This window comes from Mandrillus leucophaeus, unplaced genomic scaffold (assembly GCF_000951045.1).
Source record: "Mandrillus leucophaeus isolate KB7577 unplaced genomic scaffold, Mleu.le_1.0 Scaffold64, whole genome shotgun sequence".
In the NCBI taxonomy this organism is placed as follows: domain Eukaryota; kingdom Metazoa; phylum Chordata; class Mammalia; order Primates; family Cercopithecidae; genus Mandrillus; species Mandrillus leucophaeus.
Genome location: NW_012106919.1, coordinates 1,875,144 through 1,897,154, shown reverse-complemented (window position 1 = coordinate 1,897,154; position 22,011 = coordinate 1,875,144). Strand labels below are relative to the sequence as shown.

At 49.0% G+C, this 22,011-nt stretch overlaps 1 protein-coding gene across 4 annotated transcripts in view; it reads right to left on the bottom strand.

Annotated features, from left to right (window-relative positions):
* Positions 1-66: 66 nt before the first annotated feature.
* Positions 67-22,011, bottom strand: part of MOV10 (Mov10 RISC complex RNA helicase) — a 23,194-nt gene continuing 1,249 nt past the window's right edge. For 2 of the 4 annotated variants that reach the window (XM_012000753.1, XM_012000754.1), the window contains exons 3-21: positions 11,722-11,925; positions 11,212-11,447; positions 10,759-11,017; positions 9,070-9,204; positions 7,931-8,099; positions 6,676-6,830; positions 6,218-6,394; positions 5,951-6,098; positions 5,267-5,425; positions 4,591-4,694; positions 4,307-4,404; positions 3,995-4,211; positions 2,718-2,835; positions 2,342-2,533; positions 2,030-2,104; positions 1,007-1,132; positions 839-927; positions 481-602; positions 67-395 (exon numbers count right to left, since the gene is read on the bottom strand). In XM_012000753.1, coding sequence (XP_011856143.1) covers positions 304-395; positions 481-602; positions 839-927; positions 1,007-1,132; positions 2,030-2,104; positions 2,342-2,533; positions 2,718-2,835; positions 3,995-4,211; positions 4,307-4,404; positions 4,591-4,694; positions 5,267-5,425; positions 5,951-6,098; positions 6,218-6,394; positions 6,676-6,830; positions 7,931-8,099; positions 9,070-9,204; positions 10,759-11,017; positions 11,212-11,447; positions 11,722-11,925 — 2,875 coding nt within the window. In that variant the 3' untranslated portion in view covers positions 67-303. Of the gene's footprint in view, positions 396-480; positions 603-838; positions 928-1,006; positions 1,133-2,029; positions 2,534-2,717; positions 2,836-3,994; positions 4,212-4,306; positions 4,405-4,590; positions 4,695-5,266; positions 5,426-5,950; positions 6,099-6,217; positions 6,395-6,675; positions 6,831-7,930; positions 8,100-9,069; positions 9,205-10,758; positions 11,018-11,211; positions 11,448-11,721; positions 12,534-13,754; positions 13,896-22,011 lie in introns of all 4 variants that reach the window. The other 2 variants (XM_012000755.1, XM_012000752.1) reach the window with 2 other exon arrangements.

Here is a 22,011-nt window from a genome sequence, read left to right as displayed (position 1 = left end):
CCACCCTTCCCTACTGGGTCAACTTGGGGGCTCAGGAAGCTGGGGCCAGGCAGAGGAGACATTATCAAGGCTTTTGCATAGAACAAGATTTTGTTTTCAGAGTTTTCTTCCTCCCCCTTCCCCCAATTGTTAGCAGCTTGATGTGTCATTCTCCCCAGCAGGGGAGGGGGTGGAATGGCTTGGGTTGTAAACTCCCTCCCCCAGCCTTCCTGTCCCTTGAAGGGGCAGCTCAGCTGGGTTCTGGTTCAGGGTCAGGCAGGCAGTTAAGGCTTGGCTGGTGCGAGAAGGCTGGGTGCTGTGTCTTCAGAGCTCATTCCTCCACTCTGGCTCCACTTGCAGAGACAGGCCCCCTTCACCCTCTTGCTCCTGGGGGAGGCAGTCATGACCATGGGACCCTGGAAAGAAATAAAGTACACTTTGTCTTCCTTACCACCTCCTCTGGCACTGTCCCCAACCTGGCCCACCCTGGCCCAGCCATACCTGAGGTAGAGGGGCTGAGCTTGCTCAGACCTTGCAGTAAATTCTGTCCCTGTTGCAGGTCCAGTTTGGCAGGGAAGGGACACCCGGTATACCCTCCGTTTTCTTTACAGAACTCCAGGAATCTGTGGGGTACAGAGGAGTGCCAGCAGAGACTGGAGGCTAAGCCACGGTCCTGTCACATCTGAGCTGTACTTGCTCAACCTCTGGATGTCATTTAACTTGTAAATATAATAGGGGTGCTGTGAAAATGGACACATCTGAGGATTAACTGAGCGATAAGCAAGCGCTTAAAAAAGATCCACCTGCCTTAGGCAGGGGCTGTGGCCACCAAGAGGGAGAATGGGGTGGGAATGCTCACACTTTCCAGTCGGGATCATGGCCCAGGAGAAGGGGGTTCCCCACGACGATGAGCAGGGCCTTGGCCCGGGTCACAGCTACATTGAACCTCTGGAAGGAAGAAGTGTGGTCATGGGAGGGAAGGGCCCCAAGATGGAAGAATTCCTGCCACCCCGACCAGCCCTCAAACCTTGGGGTTCTTAAGGAAACCCAGATTAAAGTCCAGATCCAGCTGCACAAAACTCTGGCTGCTTCGCACAGTGGAGATGAGGATGACGCTTCGTTCTTGGCCTTGGAATTCTTCCACTGAACCCACCTATTGGGGAAAGAGGCAGGGCCTGAGACCAGCCAGGCGTGTCAAAGGGGTGCCCTACCCCAGCAAGCCTGCCATCCAAGGAGGGTACAGAGAGGTCACTGGGCAATTGTAGACCAGTGGAGTGAACAAGTGAGTGCTGCGACACGGCCCAGGGAAAGGGGACAGGAGGTAGGCAATGGAAGCTGAAACCTGAAGGGTGAATCCTGTTGAGGGGTGGGGCCTGCAAAGTGTTCTAAGGAAAGAAAACAGCATTGCAAAGCACACTGGAACTCAGAGCAGTGACTTTCACACTTTCCTGAAAATAATCACCAAGTATCTGTTAAGAATATACAACCCTGGGCCCTAACCCAGAGCCCCCCATCAGAATTTCCGAGAGAGAGGCCTCTAAGTCTTAGAGCAGTGTTTTCAACCCTGGCTGCACATTGGAATCACCTGAGAAGCTATAAGAACTACCAGTGCTCTGGCTCTGCCCCATAGCTGTATGAGCTGGTGGGCGGGGCCCTGGCATGGGGGTATTAAAAGCTCTCCAGGTGATTGTTATCTGCAGCCAGTGTTGAGACCACAACCTTACAGAGGCTACTGGGGGTGGGGGTGGCAGCATCACATGACAGGCCACGGAATTTGGACTTTATCCGTAGGGCAGAGGCCCCAAACCTGCCTGAGTCTAAGAATGACAGGAGGTGCTTGTTAAACATCCAGGCTGCCTGATCCCATCCCAGACCATTAAGTTGGAATCTCCAGGTGTGAGAGGCTTGGGGAGAGCTCCAGCTCTATTCAAGGCAGCAGGGGTGGGACGGGGATGTGGGCTGGACTGGAGTGGAAGCTGGAGAAAGTCTTTGGAAGTGGGCAAGTGGGAGCACACGGAGGGGAGGGAGTGAGTGTGGAACAGCGTGTCACCTTCAAGTCCTTGATGTCATCCAGTCCTCGAAGCTCCCTGTCAAGTTTGGTGATGCAGTAACGGATTTTCTCCACCTGGAAGGAGGGGGACAGGTGCCTTTCTCTCCTGCCATTAACCTCATGCACGAGGGAGCCTGGCAGGCGGCCAGGGAGCTGGGGAACAAAGGGAGGGGACAGCTGACCTCGGTGCTCTTCTGAGATACGGAGCCAGCAGAGGCCTAAGCTCCTGAAGCCTCTGTCTAGTGGTCTGGATATTAAGGAGGTACCATCTGGGGGAGGGGCCCCACCCTTGCTGGTAACTGAGGACCTGACCTGTTTCCGGTACGGGGAGATGACGCCCACGCTTCGGGGGCTCAGGCGGGCTTTGCCCTTCTTGGAGGAGGGGGCCAGGAGCAGCTTCAGGTAAGAAGTCACTGTGGCAGCCTCTTCAGGGTTGAAGAAGGATGGGCTGTTGCCTTCACGCTCATCTTTGCCCATTACGCCGTGAAAGATGATGGGAAAGCCCTGGACATGGGGTCAAGGGAAACCCTCAGCCAGACCACCCTCCCTCAATTCCCTCCCTTCCCAAACCCTTCCAGAGAGTAAGAGATCCCAGGCCAAGGTGACAAAGGGAGGGGCTGCACCTTCAGTGGGAGGGAAGTCAGGGTACAGGGGAGGGAGCCTGTGCCCCTGCCCTGCTTAGCCTCACCTGTCGAGGCAGGCCTGCCCAGCGGCAGAAGCGTTCTCGATCCACGACATCAGCACAGGCCTGCAGCTCCCCTTCATAATAGAGCTGGTTAGGAATGTCCAGGATGGTGGGATGAGACCTGGGAGGCCGGAGGAGGAAGAGCAAGACCGAGGGTCAGATTCCCTCTGCCCCACAGGGGCTCCGCTCTACTCACTCTGGGCCCCCATACATTAGCCTGCTGCCCCCCTGGCTCCCTGGATAGCAGGACACTCATCCATAGTATCTGCTGCCAGGCACTGTAAACCACAGAAAACAGAACCAGAGTCCTGCTTTCTGTTCCAGAGAGCATCTAGTCCAGGGACTCCACAGACCCATGACATTTAAAACTAAAAAATTTGGGGCCCATTTTCAGGTTTCAAATTTACCAAGGACAGTACGAAACCAAATTATCCTTGACTATCATGTTATTTGATGAGACAGTGTGTTAAATCCAAAAATATAAGTAGTGATGACACAATAGCTAACATTTATTGAGCTCTTAGTGATAGCATAAAACTCATCTAAGCATTTTAGATGGCTTAACTCATTCACTAAAAGTATACAGCTCTTTAATTTGAATAACAATAGGTTTATGAAAAAACTGTATCTTCCCTATTTTTCTTTCTTTCTTTCTTTTTTGAGATGGAGTCTCGCTCTATCACCCAGGCTAGAGTGCAGTAACGAGATCTCAGCTCACTGCAACCTCCGCCTCCCAGGTACAAGCGATTATCCTGCCTCAGCCTCCCAAGTAGCTGGAATTACAGGTGCCCGTCACTATGCCTGGCTAATTTTTGTATTTTTAGTAGACATGGGGTTTCACCATGATGGCCAGGCTGGTCTCAAACCCCTGACCTCAAGTGATCAGGGGTGGGAGCCTGACCTACCTTGGCCTCCCAAAGTGCTGGGATTACAGCCATGAGTCACTGTGCCTGGCTTCCTCCCTGTTTTTCTTATTTCTCCTTGGATTGCCTGAAAACTTCATCTGGGATTGGTACCAGACACACCCGAGCCTCTAGGAACCACTGCCCACCCGCTAAGATGCAGATAAGGCTGACTGCTGTCGTGTGAAACCACTGGCTAAGTCACACAGACAACAAGCAGCAGTGCTGGGGCTAGAAAAACCTCCTACCTTCCGGTTTAGTCTTTCTGCATCACACAACCTCTGAGCAACAGGACTGCAAGCCAGACTCTCCAGCAGGGGCTGCACACAGGATGTGAAGGCACAGGATATGGCAGGGGAGGCAAGGGCGTGGGAATACCTGTAGTTTCGGAGCAGCTTGGTTATGAACTGGGGGTCATAGCCTTCAGGGCCCTTCTTGTACAGGGAGTTGTAGGTGAGCAGCCGCTCCAGCAGTGAGTATCCCAGCCCATGCTTCTGGGTCAGTGGGGAACGCAGCACAGGCCCCAGCTGCCGAGGGTCTCCTGCCAGCACCAGCTGCCCTCCTGGATCGCCTGTTTCCTTTACTTCCATCAGCCCTGGGAAGCAGAAGAGGTGTGGGGAGAAAGGTAAGTGGTGCAACCTCTCTGACCCACACAGGGTGTATACCTGCAGCCCCACCTGAGTCCCTCACCTGCTATAGCTACCAGACTCTCAGGCTCCATGCAGTGGCCAGCCTCATCGATGAAGATGTGTGTGAAGTGATCAATGGGAAACTGGGCCGAGACCAACCTGGGAGGTGTCAGGCCAGGCAGGGGTCATATCCAGGCACCCAACTACCAAACCTGAATGCTTTCCCAGGCTGGCTCCTCACCACCCCCGCACCCAGCCCCAGAAACCATTCTTCCCCATTTCCCCAGCCCGTTACCCCTTTGATTACACTTACGATTCAGAGACACACCCACACACACTCCCCACCTGCCAGCAGTGATGAGGGTGGTAATTAAGACCCGGTATTCCTGCAGCTTCTTCTTGGCGGGAAATACATACTCCCCCTTCTTTGCGTCCCAGTTGCAGCAGGGCTGTGGATTGTGAAGGGACCAGAGGAATCAGCTTGGCTCCACTCATTCCCACCGTGATTCTGGTTGTAGGCCCCCCAAGTAATTGTTTTTATTATTATTATCATAATTTTTATTTTTGAGACGGAGTCTTGCTCTGTCGCCCAGGCTGGAGTGCAGTGGTGCGATCTCGACTCACTGCAAGCTCCCCCTCCCGGGTTCATACCATTCTCCTGCCTCAGCCTCTCGAGTAGCTGGGACTACAGGTGTCTGCCACCACGCCCTGCTAATTTTTTGTATTTTTAGTAGAGACAGGGTGTCACCATGTTAGCCAGGATAGTCTCAATCTCCTGACCTCAGGTAATCCACGTGCCTCACCCCCCAAAGTGCTAGGATTACAAGTGTAAGCCACTGCGCCCAGTCCCCCAAACGTTTTATCCACCCCCCTCACTTACAAACTGAGGCCCAGGGAGGGGTCCTGCCTGGTCACATAGCAAGTATCAGAATCCAGGTCTCCTAGCTTCCTTGCCTGAGTGTCTGCCCTGAGAGTCTCCCCGGCATTTGCCATTCTTTGGCCCTCTGCACTTCCCTAGTACCTTGATGTCCTCAGGTACCATGCGGATGTCCCTGCTGGGGGCCAGGAGGCGGTAGATGGAGCTGGGAAGGTGGACCCGGAGCCTTTGACAGAGGAGGTCAGCCCCTGAGTTGGATGGAGCGCAGGCTAGGATGTGGGCTTTGGGCAAGTGCTTCACCACCTGAGATGCAGATAAGCACAGTGTGGGAGGCAGGTTCCTGAGACGCGGCCGTACTCAGTCTGGGGCAGCGCAAGTCTACGATGACTGAAATGTGAATGGTGACTCCAAGGGTCATGCCGTGCCCTACCCGTACAACAGTGTTCCACAGCCACATTTACCCTAACTCCCTACTTCCCCAATCCCCACCCTGTTTTTTGAGACAGAGTCTCACTCTGTCACCCAGGATGGAGTACAGTGGCATGATCACGGTGCACTGCAGCCTCAAATGCCCAGCTATTTTTTATATTTTTTCATAGAGACAGCGTCTTGCAATATTGTTCAGGCTGCTCTCAAACTCCTTAGGCTAGGCCTCCCCAAGTGCTGAGATTACAGGCATGAGCCACTGCACCTGGCCCCTACCTCTCTTTCTGATGGCTGCTCAGATGCAGGAGCATTTCGGGAGTGGGAAGGAACTAGAATCTGAGGACAAGTGCTTGATGCTGGGGGAGTCAGAGTGCAGGCCCCAGGTTTGTGCTCAGACCCCACCTGCTTAATGGCCTCCACTAACGTGACGGTCTTGCCGGTGCCTGGAGGCCCAAAGATGATGTAGGGGGCTGGACGGGTGGTGCCCATGACAATGTGCCTCATGGCCTGCAGCTGCTCTGGGTTTGACTCCAGACTCCGGTCATACAGCCTGGCAGAGGGACCAGGAATGTGAACTTGAAGTCATCTGGTGACCCAGAGGCCTCCCTGACTCCATCCCCTGTGCCCACACTCCGAGTGGTTCCAGAGGCTCCCCGCCCACAGTCTCACTTGAGTTTCACATCTGAGGGCAGCAGCGGGATGTCCCGAGGTGCCACAGGAAAGAGCATGGGCCACAGCAGCCAGCGCCCCGTCAGCTCCAGGGCACGGTGCTGGACTCGCAGGGGCTGGCGGTTGAAGGTAAAGTTCACCTTGAAGGTCAGCCCATCCACAAAGCGGCTCAGGAGGCTTTGGGCAGAGAGAGGGGGGAAGAGTTTGTTGGGGCAGGGGAGGTAGGCAATAATGGGCCAGAACCTTCTCCACCAACCGCAGTCTCAACCCCTCTTTCCAAGACCTTGACGGAAGCTCTCTAGAAGAGGAAGCTGCCGTAGCATCTCAGGGTATCGCTGAGGAAAAGTCTCCTGCTCTGCCCCTGGGGCCTCATTTATCTCAGGGAGAAACATTCCTCCTCCCCTGGGGTCAGAAGTCTGCAGACCCTTCCAGCAGCTCCGGGTTCCCCCAGCACCCACCTCATGGAAAAGCTTAGCTTGACACGGTCCAATTCCACCTTGTGCACAAAGCCCTTATATGTGACGGGGTCCTCCTGGTGTGTCTCCGAGGACAAAAGGGCAAACAGGTGGTCGCCCCGCAGCACTGAGGGGCGGCTCTCGGTCACCCCAGGAACCTATGGGGTGTGAACACAAGCAAGCTTCTGTCCCAGGGATGGACGCTGGAGGGCCCAGCCCCCAGGTTCTCCAGACCTTTAAGGAACAAGGACTGAGACTGGCCTTCTAACCTAAGACTCAGGGAGCTATGCTATCCCTGCACCCCTCTTTCCTTTCATACCAGTAGGAGCCAGGGGAAGAGGAAGAAGACAAATCTTCCGAAGCTGCACAGAGATGCCGAGCCCAGGAACCCAGAGCCTCCAGTGCAGCTGCCCTCTTGGCCAGCTCAGTTCCTGCTCTGCCTGTAAAAAATCCTGTTCATCAGTTAATCGGGTTGCTAAAAAAACAAAACAAAACAAAACAAAAATGGACCAGGTATGGTGGCTCACGCCTGTAATCCCAGCATTCTGGGAGGCTAAGGCAGGCGGATCACTTGAGTCCAGGTGTTGTGAGACCAGCCTGGCCAATGTGGCAAACCCCATCTCTACAAAAAATACAAAAATTAGCCGGGCATAGTGGGGCATGCCTGTGGTCCCAGCTACTCGGTCAGAAGGCTGAGGTGAGAGGATCACTTGAGCCCGGGAGCAGGGATTAAAGTGAGCCAAGATCATGCCATTGTACTCCAGCCTGAGCACCATGGTGAGACCCTGTCTCAAAAAAAACAAAAACAAAAACAAACAAAAACTTGTTCAAAACTCACTTCCTGCAGTAATCTTTCCTTGACCAAACTCACCCTCTAATTCCCACCTGCACTTGTATGTAGAAATCCAGTCTCGTGTGTAATATGGGCTCATATGCAGACATTCAAAATCCAAGAGCCAGAAAGAGCTGCTTTAAGAATTATCCAGTCCAGCTCTGTGCTTTTCAGATAAGGGAACTAAAGCTCAGAGAAAGCCAGGGACTTACCCAAGGTGGTAGCAAAGCCTGGACTAGAACCCAGATCTTCCCCATTCCCCTGCTCCGTCTTCAGGCACAGGATGCCCACCCTGCTGCTTGCGGAGCCCTGGGAACCACTTCAGCCTTTCTCTTGTTCTGCCCTGCTGTCAGGAATAGTTCTGCCCACAGCCTCTAGCTTGGCTGATGTGAGCCCACCCTCCTCACACTCAATCTGAGCCCTGACCTCCAGCGTGAGCAGCCTGGGGTTCTGGTCCACGGGGTCCCAGGTCATGGGCACTGACTCCAGGTCATAGTGCCGGATATCATGCTCCATCTGCAGCTCTTCCAGGTGCAGCAGCAGCCGCAGCTTCACCTCATAGTTCCTCCACTTCAGGGTTGTCTCCAGCTGGGCCCTGGAAATGATGGTTGGGAGGGGTGAGTGGGGGCAGGAACGGGATGGGCCAGACAACCCCTATGCCCAGGAGTATCCACTTTTCCCACCCGAAGCTCTGGAACTAAGCATCAAAAAGCAGAGAAGACTAGAGGGATACAGAAGTGGGTACAGAGTCAGAGGCCCTGAAGAAGGAAGCCTTGGCTCTTGCTTCCTTGGATGCCCCTGCCCCCACCTCACCTGACTTGCATTTGCATGGTGGCTCTTATGGCCAGAACATTCTCCCCTGATCCTCCTCTCATGACTCCCACCCTCACCTCATTCAAATGTCCTTCTCTGGTCAAACATCACCACCTCAAACAGGCCAGGACTAACTGGCCCTCTGCCAAGCAGCACTAACCCATCCCCTAACCCTGCTTTAGTTTCAGTGTAGTTCTTTTTATCTTTTTTAGAGACAAGATCTTGCTGTCACCCATGCTGGAGCGCAGTGGTATGATCCTGGCTCACTCACTGTGTTCTCGACCTCCTGGGCTCAAGGAATTCTCCCACCTCAGCCTCACAAGTAGCTGGGACTACAGACATGTGCCACCACACTTGGCTAATTAAAATTTTTTTTTTTTTTTAGAGACAGGCTCTCCCTATGTTGCCCCAGGCTGGTCTTGATCTCTTGGGCTTAAATAATCCACCTGCAGCTCAGCCTCCCAAAGTGCTGAGATTACAGGCATGAGCCACTTGCACCTGACCTGTTTAGTTCTTCATAGCACTCATCACTCCATGAAATTGTAACAAAAATGCTCATTGTCCCCAATTAAATGAGCCAGGCCTTCATTTGACTGGTTCACCTTGAATGGTGCTTGGTTTATGGTGCGTGCTCAGCAAGGGAATGAATGAATACAGCCCGAGAGGCTGAGGACAGACGTGCCATGGCAATGCAAAGAAGCCAGTAGGGAAAAGACAGGCGAGAGTGTGGGGTGCAGAGGGGTAGTACTTACTTGATCTCAGCGATCTCCTTAGGGGCAGTGAAGATACTTGTTCCCTGAAGAAGCATGGGGAGCAGCTGCCTGAGGCGGGGAGGTGGGTAGTATGTCCCCAGCGCCATACTTAACTCCAGGTCATAGCCCTTTGCGCTGCAGAATTGAGGGAAGAAAACACAGAAAACCCCTCACCCTCTAAGACCCTGAGAACGCCCCTCTCGGGTGGATGCACAAAGCCCTCCTGCAGTCCTACTGCTGAAAGGAAGTCGGCAGCCTCGCTCCAAGGTTGGACTATTCTCATTTTTGGAAAGCGCCATACTTGGAAACCTTTATTATATAAGTAATACATGTTCATTAGAGAAAAAAATTAGGTAATAGGTAATAAATAAATATCATTCTTACCATCCAGGAATAACCAATGTTAACTTCCAGAGTTTCTTCCCTGTAAATTTCTGTTATATAGTCAACAAAAAGAGCACAATGGTCTGTGAAGGTCCTATTACATCGTTTGCTTTTTTTTTCTTTTTCGAGATGGAGTCTCACTCTGTTGCCCAGGCTGGAGTGCAATGGCGCGATCTCGGCTCACTGCAACCTCCACTTCCCGGGTTCAAGCGATTCTCCTGCCTCAGCCCCCTGAGCAGAGTAGCTGGGACTATAGGTATGTGCCACCACACCCGGCTATTTTTTTTGTATTTTTAGTAGAAATGGGGTTTCACCATGTTGGCCAGGCTGATCTCGAACTCTTGACCTCAAGTGATCGGCCCGCCTCAGCCTCCCAAAATACTGGGATTACAGGTATGAGCCACTGCGCCCAACTAGTTTGCTTTTATAACTCAGTTATTTTGTGAACATCTAGAAAAAACAAAAAGAGATGTCTACACATATCCTACACTTCCATCCACATGAAGTGTCCAGCACAGAGAAATCTACGGAGACAGGAAGTAGATGAGCAGTTTCTTAGGGCTGAATGAAGTGGTGGAGGATAAAAGGGTGATAGCTTTTTGGGGTAATGAAATGTTCTAAAACCATAGTATATTTGTGAATATACTAAAAAAATTACTGAACTGTGTAATTTAAATGGGTGAATCATATGGTATGTGAATTATCTCAATAAAGCTATTTAAATAAACAGAGATGTTGGCTGGGCACAGTGGCTCACGCCTGTAATCCCAGCACTTTGGGAGGCCGAGACGGGTGGATCACTTGAGGTCAGGAGTTCGAGACCAGCCTGGCCAACATGGTGAAACCTCATCTCTACTAAAAATACAAAAATTAGCCGGGTGTGGTGGTGCATCCCTGTAATCCCAGTTATTTAGGAGGCTGAGGCAGAAAAGAATTGCTTGAGCCCAGGAGGCGGAGGTTGCAGTGAGCTGAGATCACACCACTGCACTCCAGCCTGGGCAACAGAGCAAGACTCCATCTCAAAACAAAAACAAAAAACAAAACAAAAAACCCAGAGATGTCTACAATGATCTGCCTGATAATCCATCACACAGGGACAATGCCTAAAATGTTTTTCACTCTGTCCTCAGATCTGCAGTTCATCTGCAACTTTCTTCCTTGACAGAAAAATTCTCTCAGACCCAGAAGAGTGAAGAGCCTGCAGGAAAAGGGGCTCTGGCTCCCAGTTCTGTGCTCCTCCCAAAGCCCTAGCCTATGTGGTTGAGATACGAGCCCAGCCAAGGCTGAGTGGGAGCGAGGAGTTACCGGTCAGGTCTCTCTCCTTCCTCTATCCGGTTGGTCACCACAGGGTTTCCAGTGATCCGGGTCCGTTTGAAGGGAGTCATGGGCTTCAGCTGTGCAGCCAGGGGGCTGTGGGCGACGGCAGCCAAGAAGCGGGCAATGTAGAATGTGCCGGCTCCTTCCGAACCCGACTCCCCAGGTCCCAGCAGCTCCCAGAGCACTGTGGCTGGGAAGTAGCCCACAAAGCTGGTCTTACAATGGACATGGAGTTCATAGCATTCACCTGGAGGAGGATGGATGAGTGAATAGGGGTAGGGCAGGGACCCTCCCACCCATATCCTTATCCTGGACACTCTCCCAGGAAGCCCCATCCCAAGGCAAGAGTCCACTGGACAGTGACAGTGTGCTTCCCAAAGCACCAGCACTGCCTGGGGCAAGCCCCTGTCCACCAGCTCTTTCCTTTGGAAACCCACTCACCAGGGCCCAGTGGACAGGGCAACTCCTGGTCTTCATTGTAGAAAGCAAACTGGGGTGTCCGGCAAAGTGGGAAGAGGTGAGTGAGGGTAACAGACTGGGTTCCGCCATTCCGAAGCCTCAGGGTCAGCACCTCTTTGCGGTTCAAATCCAGGCGGATAAGGAGCTGCCCATCTCGGGCTTCATGGGGCCCCTGGACTTCCACATCCACTCCATGTTTCCCGTGAAGATACTCAGCCCTGGGCAGAAGGGGAGTCAAGGGGGGGCTGGGTGGGAGCGGTCTCACTGGGAGTTACCCTGGGGAAAGCTTTAGGCTTGGGAGGCAGGCAAAGTGCCAGCTGTGCTTGGGAAACTCACCCTCTCCCAGCAGACCAGTCCCCTGCCCTTCCCCCATTCTCTGAAGGAGGGGGACTTACTCCCACTTGTGTAACCCACTCTTTCCTCACACAGACAGCCCCCTTCCTTCACACCCTGTGGGCCTCCCCGTACACACAACACACAACATACACACACCTGTCATAAAAGATCTTGGCTAGCAGTGACTTGTGGTGTTTGCTGATATCTGACCCCAGCTTCATTCTCCTCTTTTCTGGGAACCGCACGTCGGCCCAGCGGTCGAGTCTGAAGAACCTGACCCGAGTCTTGGTGACGTAGGCCAGATTTGCAATCTTCATTCCATACAGCATGGAGGAGAAGCCAGGGGCGGGGGTCCCAAAGCTGCCAGAAGCAGAGGAGACTGGGAAATGAGGGAAGGCAGGGCTTGCGGGAGGCAGGGCGGCGGGTGGGGAAGGGCACTGGAGGGTCACTCTGTGCTGGACGCACCAGCCCTGCTGTGGAGCAGGATGGGGCCCAGAGACAGAGAGACTCAGGCTGGGGATCGGAGGAATGTTTAATGTTTTCAGGGAAGGCAAATGGGACTTCCCAAGGCAAAATACAGTTGTTTTAAACAGTGGGTTCTGGATTGTTCGTTTCTGAGGGGAAAAGCCCAATCACAGGCTGCTGACTGGAAGGACTAAGGGAAGACAGAGAAAGACATAAAGTTCTTTTTGTGGGGGAAACTGTTTGGGACAGAGAAGAAAATACAAACAACCCAGAAGAAAGAGCTGAGGCTAAGGGGAAGCGGAATGATTTGATTCAGAGGGGTGGAAGTGGGGTCCAGCCTGTTGGTGAGGAGAGAAGGGATCAGAGACAGTACAGATGTCCAAGTGTGTGGGCAAGGTGGCTGATCAGACAGCAGTTTCCACCCGAAGTCATAGGGTGCAGGTGGACCCCAAGCAGGAAGGGAAAGGATCCTTCTCCAGAGATCAAATAGCCTGGCTTTGTGCCTAGAGAAGGTGAAGACAGGGAAAACTGGTCAGAAGGACAATAACCTCAAGGCTCAGTGCCTGGAGTTCAGTTCAGTCAATTCAACAAACACTTACAGAGGCCCGTTATGTGCCAGACACTGTGCTGGATGCTGGGGGTTCAAAGATGCAAGAAACTCAGTGCCTGCCTCGAGGCGCACACAGACTGAACACATACATTCCAGCGTGGTGCTTGGAGGGCAGCTCATCGGCCACAGAGGGGCTCGGTGCCACAGAGGGACACCGAGCCCAGTCTGGGGGCAGAGGAGGTATCCATGAAGGCTTTCCCAGGAGGCAGCATAAGAACTGAGTCCTGAGGATGAGTGGGCATTACCTGGGCACAAGAGGGAGCGTGAAGTGTGAGCAGATGTGAGGGGTACGCAAGAACATGTGCTGAGAGGGGCGGAGGGGGGCTGCCCACTTGACAACTCTAGCCAGGTCAGCTCAGGTGACCTCACCTCTCAGAGCCTCGCTTTCCTCCTCTATAAAATTGGAGGAAAGCGAGACTTACCTCGTAGGGTTGCTGTGAGGTTTACACGAGATTTTGACACGGCAGAGAACCACTTAGCCCAGTGCTTGGCACATAGGAGACCTCAGTAAGGGTGAGCCATGATTAGTATCACATACAGTTTCATTGTGCTAGAGTGAAATGCATAAGGAAGGGAGTGGCAGGAGGAGCAGAGGTGGGCAGGGACCAGATCATAGACAGTTTTGCACACCAGGCCAAGCCTGGACTTGACCCTGAATGTCTGCAGTCCTTTTCCCCGCTCTACTGATACCCAGGAGCCTGAGGACATTCCCAAGTGCCACATACTTCAGGGACATATTCAAGATCTAGATGACTGACACCCTCCCTTAAAAGCAAATCTTTGTTTATGAGAACTACGGTAATCCCTATTTAACTCTTAAGGCTAAATCATCATGGTCACTCACTAGGGTATATGATAAGATCATTTATGGTTATGAATATTTTTCAGGTGCCCCCTGCCTGTAACTCTGCCCCTCTCCTTCACCCCAAGCAAATGAGACCGGTACAATTTGGAAAACATTGAATTGGCTATGATTTGTTTTAAAAAGGTAATAAATCATTCGAAAGCATAATAGAAAATGCTCAGTAAATGTTAGCTACTATTATTAGTATTTATATTAGTAGAAATAGTAGTACTAATAGTAGCAGTAGTAGTAGGAGTAGTAACAACTTACTTTCAGCCCACGTCAGAGGCTACACTGTGGTTACAGAACCACTGCGGTTGGTGGGTTTTAAGCAGGGGAGTGGCAAGATCATATTTGCATTTCAGATCACTCTGGCATCAGGATTGGAGGATGGATTTGCTGGAGGCAAGACTGTAGGCAGGGAGACCAGTTAGAAGAAGGCCCTTGCAATTGTCCAGTTAAAAGATAACAAAGGCCTGAGCAAGGCAGTGGGTAGAGATAGAAGGAGAGCGGCAAGATTTGCTAATACTTAGAATGTAAAATTAGCAGAATTTGGTGACTGACAGAAGGGGGAATGAAGGCTGGGAAGAGGGGGGAGTCTAGGATCCCCAAATCAATGGCCTGGCTTCTAGGACTATCTCTGAGATAGGATGTAAGACAAGAGGAGGAGGGATTGGAGGGACTGACCATGACACTTGGATTTGGATATGCTGCGTTTGAGATTCCTGTGGTCCAGAGGCAACCAGCTCCACGAGTCAGAAGCTGAGAACTCAGGCCAAAGTCAGCCTAGTATTAGGGAGTCCTCAGGTAGTGGTTATAATCAAGGAAGTGTAGGAATCTCCCCAGGGAGTGTGAGTAGTCGAGAGCAGCTACTAGGACAACCCGGGGAAGAAGGGAAAACAAGAAACCCTCAAGGGAGAAAGGAGAATCAGCAAAGTCTCAAAATCAGGTATCAGGATCAAAAGCTGCTGAAGGGTCCAGTAATACAGGGACTGAAATCAGGAGATCATCAGTAACTTTCACAAGGGCCTCTTAGAGTCCATCAAAGTCCCACGGAGTGAGGCACAAACTAATGCCTACAGCAGCTACCCTCCACAGGTATCTTAATCCTTGCAGCCCTCTCGGACACCTGTTCAGTCCCATTTTTGAGTCACTAGTGTAAGAATACTGCATGCATATCCCTCACAACGCTAAGAAAACAACAGTGCAGCCTCCAAGAAAAGTGGCTCCAGGCTCCCAGATCAATGCTGGGCAGAAAGAGGGCTTTGTGGGGACTGAACAAACTAGGAAGTGCATGCCCTGTCTGAAGGGGGTAACTGCTCATCTCCGAACCGGGCCAGTAGGGAATGCAGGCCCCAGATGGCCAGATCTGACTTTCAAGAAAAGACAAAATCAAAATTTTAACCTGAAAACTTCTATTTTTGGAAACCTGCATGGCACAAGGGCAGACAGAACTCATCTCTGCAAATTTTTCAAATTCTACTGCAGAAGCTGTCCCTAAATATTTCTCAAATTATTCTCTATGTCTCTTACTACTACCCAAATTCACATAACATTGGTCTAGGTGACAGTCATTCAAAAATTATTTTTAAAAAATCACAAACTTATTATATTTTTGTCAAAAAAAAAGCTCCAATCCTTGTATTATACATGTAATCCCCTATATTTATTTATTTATTTTTTTTGAGATGGAGTCTCGCTCTGTTGCCTGGCTGGAGCGCAGCGGTGCGATCTTGGCTCACTGCAACCTCCGCCTCCCGGGTTCAAGCGAGTCTCCTGCCTCAGCCTCCCGAGTAGCTGGGACTACAGGTGCATGCCACCACTCCCAGGTAATTTTTGTATTTTTAGTAGAGACGGGGTTTCACCACATTAGCCAGGATGTTCTCAATTTCTTGACCTCATGATCTGCCCGCCTCGGCCTCCCAAAGTGCTGGGATTACAGGTGTGAACTACTGTGCCCGGCTGTAATCCCCTATATTTCTGAGAAAAACTTTCTAACCAAGACTGGAAACCTGCAGCTATAAAATAAAACAAGGTCAAGTGTGGTGACTCATGCTTGTAATCCCAACACTTTGGGAAGCTGAGGTGGGAGGACCATTTGAACCCAGGAGTTTGAGACCAGCCTGGGCAATACAGTGAAAAAAAAAAAGCAAACCCAGGCGTGGTGGTGCTCGCCTGTAGTCCCAGCTACTTGGGAGGCTGAGGCAGGAGAACTGCTTGAACCTGGGAGGCAGAGGTTGCAGTGAGCCAAGATTGCGCCATTGTGCTCCAGCCTGGGCAATAAGAGCAAAACTCTGTCTAAAAAAACAAACAAACAAACAAACCCATAAACAATTCTTTTTTCATTTCTAGGTAAACATAACATAAATTTTGAACTCTAGCTGATAATAATCACGCTGAATAATTAATAATAGTAATTTGTTGGAGCGAAGTGCACTGATGTCTGTAACATTCTGAAATGCATCAGGAAAATTAAGATGACTTGCTAAATAAACAGAGGGATGGATCTATGGGCAGATACGTGCAAAATGTTAAAAGAATTCTAGGTAAGGGTATGTGGATGTTCACTGTACAATCATTTCAACTTTTCTTTATGTTTAAAATTTATTATAGCAAAATATTGGGGGAAAAGTCCCAACAATGCATTAGAGGTCCATGCCAGATGCCTAGGAGTGATTCCCATCATGTAGTTGAGAGAGTAGGACATGGATGATGTGAATAACATGATTCTTTTGAAAGAATCTTGGTCTGTCACCCAGGCTAGAGTGCAATGGCGCCATCTTGGCTCACTGCAACCTCTGCCTCCGGGGTTCAAGCAATTCTCCTGCCTCAGCCTTCCGAGTAGCTGGGATTACAGGCGCCTGCAACCATGCCCAGCTAATTTTTTGTATTTTTAGTAGAGATGGGGTTTCTCCATGTTGGCCAGGCTGGTTTCAAACTCCTGACCTCTGGTGATCCACCCGCCTTGGCCTCCCAAAGTGCTGGGATTACAGGTTTGACCCACTGAGCCCGGCCAAACATGATTCTTTTTAAATAAAACAATGACTAAAAAAATATCCTGATTGATATCAAGAGTTACCTGAGTATAGGGCAGAATGTGGAAACAGAGGTGGGATGCCCATAAGGGTAGGGGTCCACCATAAAAATGATATGTGATAATGATCCCACGTGTGTAAACTTATGTAGGTGTGATATAAGCATGCCTGCATAAAGTGATAAATGAGCCACGTGCAATAGCTCACGCCTGTAATCCCAGCACTTTGGGAGGCCAAGGTAGATGGATCACCTGAGGTTAGGAATTTAAGACAAGCCTGACCAATATGGTGAAACCCCATCTCTACCAAAAATACAAAAATTAGCCAGACATGGTGGTTCATGCCTGTAATCCCAGCTACTTGGGAGGCTGCGGCAGGAGAATTGCTTGAACCCAGGAGGCCGAGGTTGCAGTGAGCTGAGATCATTACACTGCACTCCAGCCTAAGGGACAGAGACAGATTTAAAAAAAAAAAAAAAGATAAATGAAAAGGTGGTCACCAAAAGTATTTTTAAAACATTTAAACAAGTATCTAACATAAAACATTAAAGCCCTTAATTCCCTTGCTCCCAACTACTTGCTTAATTAGGAACAATTAATTAAACCCGCTATTTGATGTATGTTTTTCCTGACTTTTTTCTATGCATATAAAACACAATAATGAGATCATATATGCTACATATACTATTCTGCAGCAGGCATTTTCATCACCATGGATGTTCTCCCGTAACAATGCTTTACAGAGCCACCATGCCCTTTTGAATGGCTACAAAAGATAGCACGTATGAATGCATCATGGTGTGTTTTTTTCTCTAGTGATAGACAAGCTCCCTGAAATTTCTGGCTACTCCAAACGTTACAATAATTATCCTTGCACATAAACCCTTGTACTTGTAGGCAAGTCTAATGGGATAAATTCCTTAAAGTAGAACTCCTGGGTCAAAGAGAATGAACCTTTACAACTTTGATAAGTTCTGCCAAATTGTCCTTTAAACAGGTTGTATAAATTTATGTTTTCACTAACAAGAGTTTGAAAATGCCCCTTTCCCAAGGCTCTAACATCAGAAACGTTCAATGTTTTAAATTTTTGACAATTTGATTACGAAAAATATTATCTTTTTTACCTGTGCATTTCTCTGATCACCAGTATAGTCAAGGATCTGTCCTTCTTCTATTAGTCATTTGTATTTCTTCTGTGAGCTGCCTGATTATATACCCTTTACTCAATTTCCTAGGACCCAATTAACCGTTCTCCCTACCTCTGGCTTCAAACCGCTACCCTAGGCCACCGCCTATATCTGCAGAATTGTCATCAAACACAAATCTGATCTTGTTCCCCCAATTTACAACTCCATAGTCCACAAAATTAAGTCTTTTACATGGCACCTTCAAGATCCTCCACAGTAACGACGATAATGCAAATACAGTAACATCAACAGAAAACATTTCCTGAATGCATTATCTCATTCAATCCTCAAAACAACCCTTTGAGGTAGTAATTATTATCATCCCATTTTAGAGAAAAAGAAATTGAGGTACACATCATCACCCACACTTGGTGTCTTGTCAATCCATCCTTATTTCAGCCATTCCCAACTGCTTGTATCACTGTGCTCCTCTGCAGACTTCTGCGCTGTGGACATCCTTAGCCTGCACTGCCCTGCCTTAGGCCGTCCCTTCTGTTTGTTAGGTGAACAATGGCTAATCTTTTTAGACCCAGTTCAGGAAAGGCCAAAAGCTAGAGGAACTGTATTTCAAAACATATGATCAGATTTGGAAGTGATCTTAAAGAGACATCTAGTTTCATAATCTACAGACTGTGGATTCCAATTCTCATGAGCGGTTCAAAGCCAGGATTTTTATAAAACTGAAATAAAATAGAACAAAAAATATCAGAGAGCAGGGAGTGAAACTATGTATTGTTTCAAGGGCAGGCATTGTTTTGTGAAGGTTGTGTATACCAGGTCCCAAAGTAAAATGTGTTTTTTACTGTGGGTAGAGGTCCAGCCACCAAGCCACACTCCACGCCAGAAGCCACAATGATCTTTCTAAATCTGATTATGTCAGCCTCTTACTTTGAAATTTTCTGTGTTTTCCTATTTCCGTTAAGATTAAAGACAAAACAAAACACCTCACAATGCCTACCCAGGGCCCTGCTGGCCTCCCGTTCTTCTGAGGTCATCCCAAGCCTTTGAAGGTGCTGTTCCTTCTGCCTGTATACTCTCCCCTTGTCCTTTACATCTTCTCAGTCTCATTAATCCTTCAAGATTCTGCTCAAATATCACTTTCCCCAAGAAACCTCTGCCTAGGTTTCTTGATCTAGTCTAGGTTGCTAGACTAGGTCAGATCTCCAAATTATATACTCTCAATGCATACTGGACTTTTCCGTACGAGCACTCATCACAACCACAATTAAATAATTATCTAACTGCTGCCTCCTTCCTTAATCAGTTGGGTTCCTTTTGTGTTTTTCTAGCAACTCACTTTTGCTTTGCCATTCATAGGAAGCACTCAGCCAGTACACTCAGCTTCATAGGAAGCACTCAGCCAGTAGAAGAATGAGTCTCCTGTCCAAAGCAAGAGTCATCTTCTCTCAGAAACCTTTCGTGACATCAGTCCTTACCCCATACAATGGACTCCTAATCATCATTGCACTAATGAGGGGTACCATGTACAAAGCCAGTGTAATATGCTAGCCATGCAAATGCTTTGCCTAGGACAGCTCATTTTGGTCTCTCACAACCCTGAGAAAAAGGTATTATTTTCCATACTCTTACAGTTGGCGAAATGGAAGATTTAGAGAGTTGTTCAAAGTTAAATGCAACCACTAAATGGCAGGGCTATCTGAACACCATTACTAGCACCTATACTACTGTATTGCATTTGTTTGTCTACACATATCTGCTGCTCTCTACTAGATTATGTTCTTTGGAGGTAAGGACCAAGGCACAGGCACATAGTAGAGCCTCATTAAATATACTTGCTAAATGAATAAAGGTAGGTGGGAAAAGGCAAGAGTTCAGAGCAGAGCACTTTATAACATCATAAAATAACCTAGCTGGAGAGACCTATCCCCTTCCAGTATAGGAATCTCCTAGAATTCCTAAAGAGTGTGATTTGCTATACCCCCTGCTATATGGCCCATTCTCTTGTTAGTTAACTCTAGTTGCTAATTCAATTAGATTCTACAAGCATTTATTAAGCATCTACTACATGCAAAGCTCTATGCTGGGGACTGAAGATATATGTAAACCTAACTAGAGGTAGAGGAGCTAGCATTTGCGTGGCTAGCATATTACACTGGCTTTAGTATATTACACTGATTTGGTATCAGGAGGAGATGGCCACGTGCCATAAAGCAGAGTGTAACGTGGCCATAATACGAGGCTATACCCAAGGTGTAAAGAATGAGCCATGAGAGCCCAGAGAAAAAGCAAGTAATTCCTACTAGGAAATGAAGGTTGACTTCACAGCATTCCAGCCTGGCTTTTTAAAGGATGTGTAGGCAAGTTATTTAATCTGAACATATATTTCCCCAACATGGTGAGGGTACAGAGTGGGGATAGTTGATGAAACCCACTTCTGCCTTCTGGAGGGACACAGCAGTGCAATCCTCTCCATCTTAACAGTCCAAAATAGTCAAGGATAGTTACCTTGTTCTGTCTGATTTTTCTATTTTTGAGGCAAATATTTCTGTTTCTTTCACTGGGTCTCAGGATAGAATATGAACCCACATAGAAGGCCTTTCCTCCTCCCTCCATGTACTAAAATTTTATCTCTTTCAAGGCCAAGGTCAATGCCACCTTCTCCATCACATCCCCTAATGATTACAGAGAAGTGGTATCTTATCTGCATAAACACAAGTGCATACAGTAAAAATTACTTTTGAAAACGCCTACATTCACCCATAATATACAGTATATCTGACTTTCTGTATGTAATCCAACACAACCAGTTTTTCCCCGGTACTAAAACAAACTATGTACCTTTGGTTTAGAGCTGACAAAGACTCTCCTTGATCCAACTTTTGTTAGGCTCCCCTGAGCCCTCTTTTTGACTAGCCCTTGACCTTGCCTCCCCAAACCCTTCAGTCTTAGGCCCATCTAGTTCAGTTTTAGCAAGAATCTGAAGTCATTTTAGTGAGACTCCTCATCCTTGATGCATGACCATGCTTGATATCTGATAAAGTTCCTCATTCCCGCCTTGGATGTACAAGTCCTTGGTCTGCCTTTCACAAGAGTCTTGTTAGGTCAGGTGAGCAAAAATCCTCCCAGTCTTTATGGCTCCTCTTAGTAATTTTCTATATATTGATCCCCTTACTCTGTTCACTGGTCATAAATCCCCAGCTGTCTTTGCTGTATTCAGAATTGAGCTCCAACTCTCTTCCCTATTGCAATAGCCCTATTACCATAGCCTTGAGTCAAGTCTTCCTTACTGCTTTAACCAATTACTTTTTCCTTAACAGGCCAAAAGAAGTAGGTGACTTGTTTCACAGCCATGTTGTACTCTGCGGACGTAGGTGAATTCACATACCTGAAGGGCTGATACCATGTGACGCAAATGCTCGCTCTTTCCTCCAGCATTTTTCTTATCATCCCTAGTATAATCCTCCATTTACCATGTACTATCGTATATTGTGTACATGTATATTGCATGCATATCATAGCTTCTGATGCTCCTCAGGGACTGTGTTTTTCATCTTAAGAGTCCCCATAGTGTCCAGCATGGTGACATAAAATAGGGCCTCATCATCTTTGCCCCTTCTCAGATGTTGTTCAAGCCTGTTAATATCCCTCTCAAAATGTGATATCCATTAGTGAAAACGATATTCCAGACACGATTTGACCAATATAGGGAGTCTCTACCCTCTCCCCCCGACCCCAAATCACACTTTTATTAGCTCAATCTTAGACTTCAGCTGTTTCAGGAGAAATATCTCACTCACACTGGCCCACTGGTCTGTTAAAACCCAAGGTCTTTTTCGGGAGGTCTGTTATTAAGCCCAGATTCCCACTACCTTATGTTTATTTGTACAAGCCTTTACGTTTACCCTTGTTAAACTGTTTCTTGGTTTTCCATGCAAGGCAGCAGCCTGTTGATAAACGTGTTTTTGAAGCACAATTCTGTGGTCTGACAGAAGACTCTTTGATTTTCACTTGGGTGGTAACAGGAAAAGGAGACCAAACAGCCTTCAGCCACAGGGTGAAAGGGAGCCTCCAGAAGGCTGGCCCTGCCCCTGGGTCTCCATGGAGAAGCCACAGGTGCTAATGGAGGTTTGGTACCTACGTAGTTTGTGCCCTTTTCTTCTTTCCAGAGCTTCCTGAGCTTCTCCCTTCTACCCTGGGCCTCTTCAGGTCTCCCAGATAGCGGACCCCCGAGGCAGCAGCGCCTCAACAAGGTGGTAGAGGTCCCCGTAAAGCCCGCGCCCGGGCTCGCAGCCCCCAACAGGCAGCCTCTTCCCCGCGCTCCCGCGATGCCTGGGCCCCCTCTGGA